Below are 14,917 nucleotides of genomic sequence, written 5' to 3'. Positions count from 1 at the left end.
ATACGAAAGACAACTACGAGTAAAGTGAATTTTTATATAAAATAAAATAATTAAAACCCACATGAGCACATAGTCACTTTTGCGATTGAATTGCCCGGGCTAGATCAAGAAATGTGTAAAGAGTTAAAAACCTTTTTGATAGGCAAAAAGGGAAAAAAAAAGACAGAGAAGGGAAGAGGAGAAAGGAAAAGTATAATAGGATACTAGGTTAGGTCTTGCTGAGCCAGTTCATCAACTTGGTTCCAAGAGAGGGAATTTCCAAAGGGATCTTGCCATGATGGAGGTAGTCGAGTTCGAATAGAATTTGGCAGATAGTAGGCCAGCAGACAGTTCAGGCTGAGGGAATTGATGAGGGATGTTTGAGAGCACCGTTCTTGCGTTTGGTTGGTAATTTGTTCAAAAGGAAGGACAACGGATCAGGTTCGGTGGAAGGCATTTGTAGTCGTTGGTGCATATGTAGGCACCGAATCGCATGAGAACGGGTGAGCATGTCAATTGGATGGTAAATACACAGCTTAGGTACACCACCCGGTAACCAACCAAGGCGCCAGCGTACGACTCGGCTACATTCAATTGAAGTCATTGGTAATTATAGATAAAGAATATTTAGATAATAAAGGATGTGGATGAGTAATTTGATAGATTGATAGATTGCTTTGTGGGTTCACTAAGAGGGCCAGACCAAGGTGGCCGCGGTGGCCTCTTGAGGAGTTTAGAGGTAAACCATAAGTGTGGTATTCTGACCAGGTGATTTTGTACCTTGTTGGTGAGAGTAACCAAGTTTCTGTGAGAAAAAGTAGATCAGAGTCTTGAGAAAGTTCTAGAATTAGAGATATAGATTGTTTAGGCATTCCAGTTGCATTAAATAACGAGATTTTGAGAAGATCCATTAGGTTGGAGGTTGGTGGTTTGATGTTCCTTGATCATCAGACATGTCGAAGTCATCGTCTGTAATTATTTTGCTGGAATTGTCTAAGTTAGCGGAGTTGGGGTTGATCTCAAGTGGAGCTGTTATCTGGGTAAAAATGTTTGAAGCTTGAGGGTAACGATCAGAGGCTAAAGAATTGTAGAATTTTTTAGAGATCCACTGTTTCTCATAAAAGAAGCGAGCTACAGCAAATTTGATCGGAGTACGGATGTGTTGTACGGCACGCTCAAGTCTTGTAATTTGGTGTTGCTTAGCGAGTTCATCACGCTCAGAATCAGAGAGTGATTTAAGTTTAGGATCCTCAAGGATTGAGCCATTATTGGGATCAAAGTTCTCATTGAGTGTAATGCCATGTTTTTTCAAAAGTTCAGTGAATCCGGTTTCAAAATCATTGTGGATTAGAATGGCAGCAGTGTTACGAGTTGGGTAATGAATGTCTAGGAGACGTGCATTATTGACACCGATGCGACGAAACATAGTACGAAGAGTACCAACAGGAATACGAGATTTATTTGGGATGTATAAGTATTTGAAACCCTGGCTGGGTGAGGGTGGTTGGAAGAAACGGGCAGCGACTGCTTCCCGTTGAGCACGACGAAGTTTTCGTTGACGGAGGAAAGATTGTTTAATGGCATCAACTTTTGCCGGGTTATGCCAAGGAGCATCTGGGAATTGGGTCTTGCTGTTGGTTGAGGGTTCTGTAACAGTGGGAAAATTTGTTAAGTTACTGTGGGTAGGTCTCTGTGATGAGTGAGGTGTAATTGTTTGGAGTTGATTTTGTAGGTTTTGAATTGCAAGGTAGGCCATAGCGAGTTCAGCGGTCAGGAACTCAACAGTTTTTTGTAATTGTTGGACAACTGACTGAGGTTCCTCAAGGGTTGTTGGTGGCTGTGAAGTTGGTGATACGATAGCGGTTGATTCTTATAGACTATTCGATACGAGGTCCATGTCGTCAGGTTGTTGAGAGGATTGGTCGTCAAAAGTAGCTGCAAATTGGACGAGTTGATACATAGAATGCGCTTTAATGTATTTACGGCAACTAGTGCACATAAATTGTGGTTGGGTAGGATCGCGCGTAGAAGATCCATGACGGTGGAAGGTAGTGGTAGCCTTGCAAGCTGGACATGTTAAGTTTTTGCGATACTTTGTAAAAAGCGAGTTTAGCTCAGCTAGCTGCTCTTCAGATAGAGAAGGTGGTTGAACTTTGTTATAAGGGCCTCTGGTTGGTGGCATTTGCAATTGTCAGTGGTTTTGTTATTATTATGTAGTCTTGAATAATGTATGAAAATGTCTTTGATTTACTTGCCAGAAAAGGAAAATTATAGGAAATTGACGGAAAGCGGAAAAAGAGTCCCTTGAAAAAGGTACGATTAAAGAGATCTCATGAGCAAAATGTTATTGAGCGATCCAAAAATAATGAACTTGATCGTCCACTCTCTAATTGGTATTGCATCGATAACTTTTATTACTTGTTTGAAAGTGCTGTATTTATCTAATATGTAAATCGTTCATAGATGTAGATGTACCTCACAATAGCTATACTGTGGCCCAGACTGAATGGGCTAATGCTAAAGGTGTATCTACCTTGTATGTCTCACAGAATACAAGCAACGATAAATTCATTCCAATACTTATTACTATTCAAGAGGAAGTTGACCAATATGCAATGCTGGAAACCATTGAGCATTCTTCGTCGGCTTATGAGAATTTCAGGGTCTTGCCTATAGTTTTAATAATCTCTAACAAAAGCAGCTCTAGTCTAAAGAACAATGGAGAGTTTAGTGTTATTGATAATTCATTTTTGATGTAATGCGAATCTAAGTTTTGGGCAAATAAATGTCTTTTGTTTTTTCGCGATGACTTAGTCAATGTGAGCATGGCTAATACACCTACACCTGCGCTTTTTACATTATGTCAATTTCTATCTAATACTAACAAATCGTTCGCCTTATCGCACAATTTAGATACCCAAACTATATGTCTGGCTTGTGAAGCAACAACAAACTAATAAAATCAAATATAAAGTTTTATTTTTTTGTAAACGTAAATATCACTTTTTTTGTGTCTTTCGTCTTTTATTATGATAGTAAGAGCTTTTAAGAGTATCAGAGGATTTATATGATTTAAAAAGACCCTTTGCTTTGCCTTTATCGAATATTTCTTTCCATTTTTTATTCTTTCCGGGCTCGCTTAAACTTTCAATGAATTTGGCATCTTCGATGGTATATTGATTTGTTGTATTACTTTGTTCTTCACCTCCGTCATTGCCTTCCAGAACTTTTTGTAATTGTTCGACTGAAAGTAGTCCTTCTTTTGCATAACTCTATTTTTTTTTTTTTTTTTTTTTGCTATTGATTTCTCCATTATCGTTTTCTTCAATGCTTTTCTCTAAAGTTCTTTTAGCTTGATCCACAATATATCTAGTACTTGTTTTGTAAATCATGTCATTGCCTTCTTTTGATAGAATATCCTTTACAGTTGAAAATAGCAATATTAGCGTCGGATTTTGCCAGTGATGTCGAGGTATTTGGTGTAAAGTGTGGTGAGTAAGAAAGTACCCTAGAGCAGCCATGGGATGTAGCATAGTATATATTATTTTAGATGGTTTATATATAAAGCTTAATTTAATTAGACAAAATTAGAAGATTATAGTTAAGCAGAACATTTATCAGCTAATTTCATTTGATCCTTGTATTACTTTGTATAATCTAAGTGCTAGATTAGGTTATATATTGTCATCAGAGAAGCGAACAAAGGAATACGGTAGCACGGTCATTTTATCTGCAGTACTATTTAAAAGTTCAGAGTCCTTTCTTTTACGATCTTTAAGTAATTGAGCGTTCTTAAGCATGGCCTGTTTTGCCTTCCAAGTAATTTCAAGAATATGGATAAAGTCAATACCGATGTTGTTGGGTGACGAAGGGAACTCAAACATTGATGATCTTAAAACTCTTGTTATTGCACTTTTGTGAGGAATATCCATTCTTAATAATTCCATACATAGTCCCATAATAAGAAATCCAATAGTTGAAAAGTTATTGATTTGGCGTAGATTTTGATTCACATGCATGCAAAGCATATCTCTTAATGTCTTAGGCAGCTTGACCAACACATCATCCATATACTTGTCGTCTACAATGGTAACCTTATCTTTTCCAACTTCACACGAACCAAATTCGTTATTTTCGATTTTGAATAAGATGTCTAGTTTTGCTCCCACTGCTTTTCTTTGCCTTTTTTTATTAGTTTTAAGAGATCTATTAGCATTTCTTGCAAGTGCTACTGCAATTCTGCTACGTTCACCAAGCTTTCCTCGGATACGGCGGTCTCTGAAGATTTTGTATATAAATGGCCAGAGCTCATGTAATAGAACAGACTCCGAGTAATCTTCATGGCGAAAAATCTAAATGACCAACGATAAATGTTGGTCGCAAATATTAGAAACAGCCGTAATATTTTCAGGATAATAATAGAGAATAAACTTTTTCACAATTCTTTCATAACACGTCTTGATAAAAACCACAGATAATATGAACACTAACAGCATCACCAACACTAGTGATGATTTGAAGTATTGTAGTATCTGGCATATCATACTAGTATGTTAAGCAATAACTCTTTTGTTATTAGAAATTTTCGTACGATTCCTTTATCAGCGATGGCAAATACATTGTAAAAGTAGTTGACAATTGCATTAGTGCTTGTTCCTGTCCGTATACTGCTAAGCTTTGCAAGTATATCTTCTTGACAAGTCGAATTACGCGAATTCCTTTCTCTTTGTGCTTTTCCTAGTTTGAGCCGCTTTCTGATGACTTGTCAGATGTTGAAGACAACTGCGATATTGATGAAGCAGAAAATCGTCGTCTTGCTGAATATCTTGAAAATATTCAGAAATATCACAACTCGTTTAACAACATCTATCTGCAGAAAATGAGCAAGATTTAAGTCTGGTACAGCAGCCGCTCTATTTAAGGGTGTTCGATTTAAGGGTATTTTCTATTTATGGGTGTATTTCTAAAGAACAGCATAGGCCCCCAGCATAAATACTACTATACCACTATTCTATTTAAGGGTGCAACGCAAATATTTTTTACTACTAAATAGAAAAAGTGTTTATAAGTGATAGATTTTTGGAGCACCCTAACAATAAATTTTTTACTTTTGTAAAATAAGATCGAACATCTGTTTTCCTCTTTTGTCTTGTTTAATTCAGCACAAGTGTCAGCCAATCTCATCCGAATTCGACGATGTAATTTACGATCAAGATCGTCCAAAGGAACTTCATACATGAGAATAGTTTCATAGGCTTCTCTCAACCGTTTTTTACACTCTACTATATCGACACGCTGCTCATCTTGCTCTGTATTATCGTTTTCTTCTGTTTAATTTACGTTGCCTTCTACCATTTCTTCATTATTAGTAGTACTTGTTGTATAACATACTATCATCTCGCTTTCATCTGCTTCAAGGTTCAACTGGCTAACATCAGTAACCTTGTTGTCAAAGTTCCCGGGGAGATCTGGGAGTATTCCATTTAGCTCGGCAACAATCTCCTTTTCCAATGGTAAAGCACTTGTTGGACACTACACTGGCTCAAAATCACAAATTGTTCTTTCTTTAAATGCCAATATTTTTGTATGCTGTCAGCAGTTTTTTATTGTTTCTGGTTTTACTTTAAGCCATGCATTAGCTAGAAGAAACATAGCCTAAGCTTGATTCATTTTGTAAACATTCGGATTATCCAACTTTTTACTGATATACAGACATAAAGCACGGTCGTACTGCTGGGCTCGGAAGTATGCCTTAAAGTTGTCAATAATTCCTGTGTATACAAAATATGAATGAAAAAACTGTAAAACAAAAAGACAGCTTATATAGCATTTTATCAACAAATAATAGCTTACCTGCATCAAGAGCCTGTAGCTTGCTAGTCGTGTTTGCTAGAAGAAATATCAATTTAATATTGTTGAGCAGAATTCTTATTTTATGAACGGATGCATTATCCAAAAGAAAAGCAATTTTTCGATTCTGTCTTCCATAGACAACATTTAACTTTTTCACGCATGTTGTCATCCAAGCATTAGTAGAATAATGGTATTCAATTTCATGTTTTTCTTTTCCAATTGCAATCATGAATAACAAACTAGCTCTTGCTTTAAAACATTTGGGGCTCTTGTATTGTGCGATAACAATTGGTTGCCCTTTGTAAGTCCCATCCGAGTTACAGAGCAATTCAACTGTCAGACGAGTTTTACTTTTTTTAGGCCACCAAGCGACTCGGAACGTATGATTCTTCTTGGTGGTTGCTGGTAATATAAGCCTGTTTCATCAAAGTTCATGATATCTATAGGATCATATGGCCCAAGAAGTTCTTCTATCTTCCTCAATTCGTTCTGAATGTTTTCAGAAGTGATGTCTATTGAGGCACTTTCACTGTGCATTGGCCTGCATTTTACTCCAATTCGCTTAAAAAGTTTGGTTAGCCATCCAGAAGAAAATGAAGTTTCATTTTCAAGAATTCTATACTCCACTCAAGCAATAGGTCTTCATCAAGTTGAGGATAGCGTGTTGTTTTTAGACTTTTGCCATTATTGACAACGTTAATATTACTATATAACGTTTCAGCATTGTTGAGAATGTTTGATATAGTCTGTTAGGCAAGTGGTTGATCTAAATTGAATTTCTTCATAGTCCATTCACTTAATTCTGTTTGGTTAAGTCGATCAGTAGCATTTTGATCCAAAAGCTCAATTTTTTGAGAAAGAAAGGCGTACAGATTTATTATTAGACATTTTTTTATAGATAGAATCTAAACAAAGAAAATAAATTTTGTTATGTCATATTTATTCTTGTCAAAATTATCTTGAGCCTACGACTCGTATATTATCCTTCCAGCAACTTTGATCAAGTCTTAAGCAAGTTTTGACTTGTTAATGTCCTTACACAATTACCAAATCTATACCAACCGACAGTGGCCTATGTGGAAACATGTTGCACAAACCTGCCTATAATGCAGCTACAATGCATATTAAGTGATTTCAATTTTTTAACAGCTACGAATTTCGATTTAAGGATATGTTCTATTTAAGGGTGGATATTCCAAAAAATTTGGCCACCCTTAAATAGAGCGGCTACTGTATGCGTATGCATACATTGAGTAAAATGGAAGACGTCATGAAGAGATCTGTTGCCAACATCTGTGATGTTGATGAGAGCTCTGCTTCTCTTCCTCTTAGACAAAGATAGCAATTTTTTTTTCATAAAATATTATTAAAATAAAACTTCAAAAATTTCATCTCTCAAGTATCAACTGCCTTCTTTACGCTGACGATGTGGTCCTCATAGCCTCTTCTGCTCAACTTCCGGCTATTCTATAAAAATGCGGGGAACACAGCTACCAATTGGGATACCGTTGTAATCCTGCTAAATGTATGATCTTGGCTCCTCCTGAAGATACTCTGTCATATACTCTGTATGACACAATATTTCCAAAACAAAACCCATTCCCATACCTAGGAATCCCTATACGTCTAGGTGGTTATCTCCATACTCAGGAACTTATCCAAGGCAACATCAATAAAGCACTGAAAACAATGAACGAAATGGCAATGATTGGAGTTAATCCCGCCGTCTTTGATCGCCTTCTCTTTGTTCGTTTCTATACACAAATCATGTGTCCACAACTTGAATACGGTCTTGCCATCAGTATGGTGAAGTACCGCGAATTTCAAACAATCGAATCTTGTCAGAACCAATGTCTACATCGAATCTTTTGGGGCGGCTCCCGTTCTTCAACTCAAGTGATGCTCCATTTGGTGAACCAACCTTCAATGAAAAATCGCGTCCATATCCTACAAGCCAAGTTCATACTTCGATCTCTAAATTTACCTGATGACACTCTATTTTCTCGGCTACTACCATATCTTCGAACCTCTGCAAGCCATTCTCACTGGTACAAGCTCACTTCATCTCTTCTATGGCGAGTATGCTGTAACCAAGACATAGAATATCTCAATTGTCAAACGTTCAGAATCATCTGTCGGAAATACCTTGAGGATTTGTTTAACCAAAATCATCAGCGTGCACACTCAAAGCTTTTGTCTGCTTGCCGCTCACAATCAATTATTGACCCTATCCTCTGGTTACCAATGACTTCAATTGAATGTAGCCGAGTCGTACGCTGGCGCCTTGGTTGGTTACCGGGTGGTGTACCTAAGCTGTGTATTTACCATCCAATTGACATGCTCACCCGTTCTCATGCGATTCGGTGCCTACATATGCACCAACGACTACAAATGCCTTCCACCGAACCTGATCCGTTGTCCTTCCTTTTGAACAAATTACCAACCAAACGCAAGAACGGTGCTCTCAAACATCCCTCATCAATTCCCTCAGCCTGAACTGTCTGCTGGCCTACTATCTGCCAAATTCTATTCGAACTCGACTACCTCCATCATGGCAAGATCCCTTTGGAAATTCCCTCTCTTGGAACCAAGCTGGTGAACTGGCTCAGCAAGAACTAACCTAGTATCCGATCATACTTTTCCTTTCTCCTCTTCCCTTCTCTGTCTTTTTTTTTCCCTTTTTGCCTATCAAAAAGGTTTTTAACTCTTTACACATTTCTTGATCTAGCCCGGGCAATTCAATCGCAAAAGTGACTATGTGCTCAATTGGGTTATCTTAAATTTAAAATAAAAATACTCTTTAATCGTACCTTTTTCAGATAAATCCATAAATAAATAGAGCATTTCATACACAAAAACATTGATTCTACTTTAAAAAAAGCTGATGATTATTTGATGCCCACAATACAATGTAAAACAGGGTCATTGACTTATGAAATACTATACAACAAATGAAAACTAGTGAATAGATAAAAATGAGAACAAAATATAAAAACTCTTTTGATAACAATTACAGGCACCAACGAATGAGCTGACAATATTTTCAACGCATGCCAAGCTTAATTTAGGTATGTTCTATATACAACAGGATATATGTACTTATGTATGGTTTTATACATATACAATGTTTAAATTAAAAAGGTTAAATAGTGGTGCTTTCTATCTATAATCGTTATCCACTTATCTACATTTAACAAGGAAGGAGAAAGTAAAAAATTATTTTTTATTTATTACATCAATATAGAAGAGCAACCTATTTTTTTCTTTGCCATTTGCTTCAGCGTATTGGCCTATTAAATCCCAAAGAAGTCTTAAGGATACTTCGGTAGAGTATATAGACAACAAGGCAATGATTGTATCTTCTGCAATGGGTGAAATCTAATAATATGCGTAAAATGTTAATAAAAGTATATTGTTTCATTTTACACATCTTACCTTGTTGAACATGTCTACATCTTCTCTTATCAGGGTTTTTACCAAGTAAACTATTTGATGAGCCTCGCCTTTTACTATGACTTTTGAGAATCGCATAAAGAGGGCCTTTTGATTGTTTATGAGCTGCCTAATCAACTCAATCACTTCAACTTTCACTGGTTCATCTATTGTCTCTTTTGTATCAATCAACTTTATCAACTCATTCAATAGGGATCTGAATGGCTCTGCATAGTTACTTAGCCAAAACTTGCTGTCTTCTTCAATGTTATATATATCTAGTATGGGAGCTTCTGTCGATAACTGTTGTAAACCAATCAATAGTGTTACGTCCACCTCATTTGATCTGATTTTATTAATACCCGTTTGTAGGGTATCAAGTCTTAAACTTGCATTTGCGCTCAAGTTTGATCTTGTTGGATTCTTTCTTTTTACTGGTGCAGCAAGTATCTGATTTTCTTGATTGTGTTTTGGTTTTTTGTTTAGGTGTATGTCATCTATTGAAATATTTTGATTGGAAGCAGGTCGACTTAATTTTACTCTTGGTTGCATTCCACCATCGTTTTGGGACATCAACACAGGGCCACTAGCAATAGGCGTATTTTCGTCATTGGCTTGAATCACGGTGGGCTTGGGTGAATCAGGTGGTCGGGTCATTGATGTCTGTGGATTATCACGCACAACATTTTTATCCTGAAGGACTTTGGGTGAAGCTTGAGTTGGTAACACTTGGTTGTCTTGATAATTTGTATCATTATTTATAAGATGCATAGTTGGGTTGATATTTAAGCTTGAAATTTCTTGAGTCATACCTGTATTCTCATTGTATTCCTCTAGTTTGTCCATAATAGAGAAATCCATGTCTTGTACCATCAATTCCCCAGCGACATCTTCTAAATCCACAGTTCCCATGCTCTGATTGTCTTCAAAATGTTCCATGAGTACAGCTGCCGCATCCTTTCCTGAAGATTTTACGGTTTTTCTATAGATTTCCTCGTTCGCTATCTTCAAGTGGCTTGCGATAGACTTTAACGCAGCAACCAATGACGGTTGCTTTGCGGATGTAGCCAAATAAACAATGTAGTCTACAGTTAATTGCATGTTTTCATCTTCACCAAACCACTGATCAGCTGTAAATTCCTGAAGTGATGCATTTAGCCAACGTGAACCTTCCATCAAGGTTTCTGCATCCTCGTCTTGTGGTAAGCCAATGAAATCACACAGGATCTCATCTATCCACTCCAAAAGACCAACCTGTAGACTTTCTTTGTAGTGAGGGAATAACTGAATGTCTCGCTTCACGCTGTAATCTATTAATTTAGATTTTTGTACGTCTTCAGTTGACTTTAATAGATTTAGTAATTTTAAAGCAAGCTCAGGATCGTTTCTCTTTAAAAACATTTTCATACGTTTCAGCCCTTTGCTAAGAATATTCACCATGTTACTTTTATCTCGATTATTTCTGCATTGCTGGTCCGCAATGATTAAAGTAGGCGCATAATAGTTGACAGACATGACGTAAACAAATATTCCTGCTAGACTTTCCCAACTCATGAGTGTTTGATATACTTCTGACTCAAGATCACGTCGAGTGATGTAGTCCATCAAAATGGGTAAAAGATCAAGTTTGGAAGGAACATAGGGGGGTAAAGTTGCTGTACTGTGTGGATTATAGACTGTATTATGAAGTTTTTCTGACAACTTCAGAATGCTGCTGCACTTTTGGCGCCTGTCTTTACTCTTTAACATCTGTAAGATAGATGCAGATTCAAGGGCGGATCTTTGATGAAAATCAGATTTTGTTTGTCGCTTGGCGATAGGTGTCAACTGCTTGTTTAAATTATATGCTACAGGTGCTGTAGGTGCTGATGCATTGGATATATGTGACAGTCTACTCAGTTTTTGAAGCGAGAAGTTTTTTTTCACTTCATTGGATGTAGAGGGTATCGAAGGGGTTTTTTTGTTTTCTGCCATGGATGATGATCTCTTCAAGCTTGGTTTTTTGGGTATTGACGATGCAATTGGTATGGAGGAAGATGAGTTGGATCGGCTAAATGATGGGACAGGAGAGGCTGGATTTGATCTGGTGTTAGACTTTTCTAATTGACGTAATGTGGTTGCATCCATTGTAAGGCAAATCCTGTGTGCATTTGCGCTGTTAGTATTTTACACAGAGAGTATATAAAGATTGGTTTTGTACTTGCTTTTTAGCTTGATTTGGCCAGTGTTCATGGTAAGCCCAATATGCTTGTCTGCACGCTTCTCGTACAGCCGGTGACGCATCACTTAAACCTTTTATCAAAAACTGTTGAATAAGTGGCGAACTTTCAGGCTTTCCAATGGCCAATCTCGTATGCTCTTTAACACCATGAGTTTGCAAAATTGTCTTGAGAAATACAGCTGAAGACTGTCGCACTTGAATGTTTTTATCGTTTATATTTTTACATAACAGTGAGATCACTTTCAAATGAAAATGGGTTCTTGATAGAAACAAGTTGGTCACGTCGTTAGATTTAGAAACTATGATCTTTCTGGTTGTACTACAACATTTTAAGAGGTTTAATAAGATGATTTCGATAGTGTACAAATCTAAGCCATCCCCAATTCTAATACTGAGGTCGGATATCAGCGCAAGCGCTTCTAGCGCAACAGAGCTTCTTAGGCTATGAATCTAATATTGATTTAAATATAATGGATTTTTCTTTACGTATTTTATTTCCTACTGCCTTAATTATTTCGCTTATCACATTGTGAATACCAACTATAAAAAGGTTTCGCCAATTCTCTAGATCATTTGAATTGAGTATTTCACGTAAATTTCTAACAGCAGCATCTCTTTTCTCCCAATTATCTTCGGTTTCCTTTCCTACAAACAGTGTAGAAATGCTTGTAAATTCTTTTTCAAGATCTTTCTGTGTTAGAGACTATAGTGATGTTAATTAGTTAAAAAAAAGGATCTATTGTTAAAAAACGTACTTTCATTACAGCACACTGCTTGGTTCGGAAAAGAAAGAAATATTTTTTATAAAAAATAAGCTTTTATCATCACGCGTTACTGGTTTTTCAAGTTTATCGTGACAAAATAAAATTAAAATAAAAAACGAACGTCGTTTTTTTTTTATAATAAATGTATAGCAACTTGTTGTTACATGATCTTTTACTTTAATGAAACTCTTTAGATGCTATTAACAGCTCAATTATAAAGTTGAGAATTATTCATTAAAATAAATTGCATTCTACTAGAGTAATCTGGGTTAAATTGAACTTGTACTTCATTGGCATGTAGGATAAAATTTTTTTCTTCCCTTGATATTCAAATATTGAGATAAACCGTATATTTTTCTATTATATTGGTTGTTTATTATAGACATTCGGGAAGACAATAAACAAAATGCCATAAGAGCTTTTGAGGTAACAGGCTATTATATTATTGCAAGATCTCATTTCCAGAAAATTCAGTTTAGCTTTTTCTAATGACCAACCAGAATTGTTTAATTTGGTTTAACTCTGGTAAGTAAGGAAGTAGACAGATAATTTTATAACCTCTTTTAGTGATTAATTTGCCAATTCACTTAGTATGTGGAGAAGAGTATTATTCATTAGTGATCCACCATCACCATTACTATTCAATCTTTTTTTAATACTTTTCTATGATCAAACTAATTATTTTGAGTTTCCCAACTTTGATACATTACCAGCAGTCCTATCTTTTAAAAGCTCTGGTTTATGCAGGTGATGCATTGGTAGTGCTTGATGATCCAAATGGTTTTCCTTTTTGAATCAATTCGTTCAAACATATGCTTACGCTTCTGAAGCTAAGTTGAATTACTTCAAGGTACAGGCCTCCTCTCTCTAGTAAAGTCGTCGTCACTGGAAAGAATTTTTTCGATCTAGGCAATCATCTGTTACTTCTTGGCATAATAAATTTTCCATTCAAGCAATAGATTATTTAGGATATCCTATCTATATTAGTACAACATAAAGAACCTTACTACTGATCAACCAATCCAAAGGGTATTACTTGACTGTCAGATTCCTTCTGAATGTACTCTGTTTATCAAAAGTAGAGCAATTGTTTTAAAATAGTCTCTGTTACCTAAATTTTGGCATATTCTACATATTGATCCTCTCACTCAAGTCCAAACTCAGCATACATATGCAATCTGAGGATCCTTTCTAAACGGCAATCGAGCTCTAAAAATTATCTATAAAAGCATGGTTCCAAAAAAGGCACTATAGGACTATTGGATCCTTTCTTACAACAAATGAAATTATATAGCAGTGGCTAGCTAATCTAATTCTTCCTTCCATTATATTTTAACAGGAAATTTACACTGAAAAAAACTTTCTCGCATACTGGTGTTCCTTATTTCCTAAGAAAGTATCCTATATCTCTGGTTAATGATCTTTAAATTTAGAAAGAAAGGGCACTGATTAACTAGTTTATCAAATACTCTTAGTAGGGTTAAAACAACTATGCTGAATCATACTATTCAAGTGAGGGGAATGTCACCTTGTAGCTGTAAAGATACAGACTGGATCATAATATGTTTTTTATTTATTTATTTTGTTTGTAATTCATAATAAAAATGTTATTATTTGTCACTATTTGGTATATGCTTCACTGTTTTTTTTTCTATTTCATACAACAATACCAGACTTCTTATTTTTTTTCTTTAAGAGCGTACACTCTACCTCTTCAATTTGTCTTTTTAAACCGTCAACTTCTAATTTAAAACTAAATGCAAATTGATTCGTTTTGATGGTTGTACTTGTTGTAACTGTGATGTGAGTTGTGTACTTGTACACTTCGTGGTATAGTTATATAAGATTGAATACGTGCTTGATATTCTATAGATTGCTGGTTCATATCCTTTAATATTGGTAGGTTTAACTTATACGTTTGGAATAGTTTTGTACAATGTGATTTTTTAATACCATAATAGAGGCACAGATTAACAGCCTTATTTTCATTTTCAAACACTATCGAACAGAGCTTTAAAAAGCAGGATTAACAAGATTGTACAATTTATATTACGCTTTGTCTTTACTTTGAAGATTCAGTTTTAGAAATATTCACTGAAGCAAAACATGAACCTTTATTTAAAGCAGCATTCATTTCTGCATTGGCTATTCTACCTATATTAATACCTCCTATAAAAACCATCTTATTTGATGTTTTTTTTAACGATGATATGAATTAATTGTACAGCCATACCTCAAAATGCTTTGTTGTTTTTAAATCCAGTTTCTTGCCTAAGAATCTGCCTTAAATTCAACATGTCATTACTAGATGAAAATAAAAAAATGAGTGTTAACATGTTATATGTTTCTGTTTGCCGACAATCACTGCCTCATACTCCTTTCAAAAAAGCTTAGTAGGTTCAATGCCTACCCTTTTTCGCTCTATTCAAAGTATCAGCTTCAAATCTTCCACACTGGTATCATCTTTTTGGTTTAAAAGGGTCTTAGCTCCTTTTCAATTTGCTCAGTGAGCCAAGCATGAAAGTTCAGGGCCAAAGATTATACTCATCTTGATTTATTGCACCATCTACGAAGACTGATAGCTCGAAATGCCTGTCTAACTCTTTTGATCATCCTGATGTCTCTGTTGTTGCCCTCAATTGTGGATTGTGATTCACCAGACCTGATA

At 35.9% G+C, this 14,917-nt stretch overlaps 5 protein-coding genes across 5 annotated transcripts; 2 read left to right on the top strand and 3 right to left on the bottom strand.

Moving 5' to 3' along the window:
• Positions 1-111: 111 nt before the first annotated feature.
• RO3G_07491 (uncharacterized protein) lies at positions 112-301 on the top strand (the record flags this gene model as incomplete). Its single annotated transcript, XM_067662081.1, has 2 exons — positions 112-190; positions 228-301. 2 exons carry the CDS (start codon positions 112-114, stop codon positions 299-301), a joined length of 153 nt encoding a protein of 50 aa, XP_067518182.1.
• Positions 302-889: 588 nt separating this feature from the next.
• RO3G_07490 (uncharacterized protein) lies at positions 890-1,735 on the bottom strand (the record flags this gene model as incomplete). The annotated part of the gene is made up of 1 exon (XM_067662080.1): positions 890-1,735. One exon carries the CDS (start codon positions 1,733-1,735, stop codon positions 890-892), a length of 846 nt encoding a protein of 281 aa, XP_067518181.1.
• Positions 1,736-3,653: 1,918 nt separating this feature from the next.
• RO3G_07489 (uncharacterized protein) lies at positions 3,654-3,863 on the bottom strand (the record flags this gene model as incomplete). Its single annotated transcript, XM_067662079.1, has 1 exon — positions 3,654-3,863. One exon carries the CDS (start codon positions 3,861-3,863, stop codon positions 3,654-3,656), a length of 210 nt encoding a protein of 69 aa, XP_067518180.1.
• Positions 3,864-7,521: 3,658 nt separating this feature from the next.
• RO3G_07488 (uncharacterized protein) lies at positions 7,522-8,328 on the top strand (the record flags this gene model as incomplete). The annotated part of the gene is made up of 1 exon (XM_067662078.1): positions 7,522-8,328. One exon carries the CDS (start codon positions 7,522-7,524, stop codon positions 8,326-8,328), a length of 807 nt encoding a protein of 268 aa, XP_067518179.1.
• A 462-nt stretch (positions 8,329-8,790) lies between these two features.
• RO3G_07487 (uncharacterized protein) lies at positions 8,791-11,238 on the bottom strand (the record flags this gene model as incomplete). The annotated part of the gene is made up of 3 exons (XM_067662077.1): positions 8,791-8,907; positions 9,067-9,210; positions 9,268-11,238. The coding sequence occupies 3 exons, from the start codon at positions 11,236-11,238 to the stop codon at positions 8,791-8,793; spliced, it is 2,232 nt and encodes a 743-aa protein (XP_067518178.1).
• Between the last annotated feature and the right edge of the window lie 3,679 nt (positions 11,239-14,917).

Source organism: Rhizopus delemar, genomic scaffold, assembly GCF_000149305.1.
Source record: "Rhizopus delemar RA 99-880 supercont3.5 genomic scaffold, whole genome shotgun sequence".
In the NCBI taxonomy this organism is placed as follows: domain Eukaryota; kingdom Fungi; phylum Mucoromycota; class Mucoromycetes; order Mucorales; family Rhizopodaceae; genus Rhizopus; species Rhizopus delemar.
This window is presented reverse-complemented; position numbering and strand designations above follow the sequence as displayed.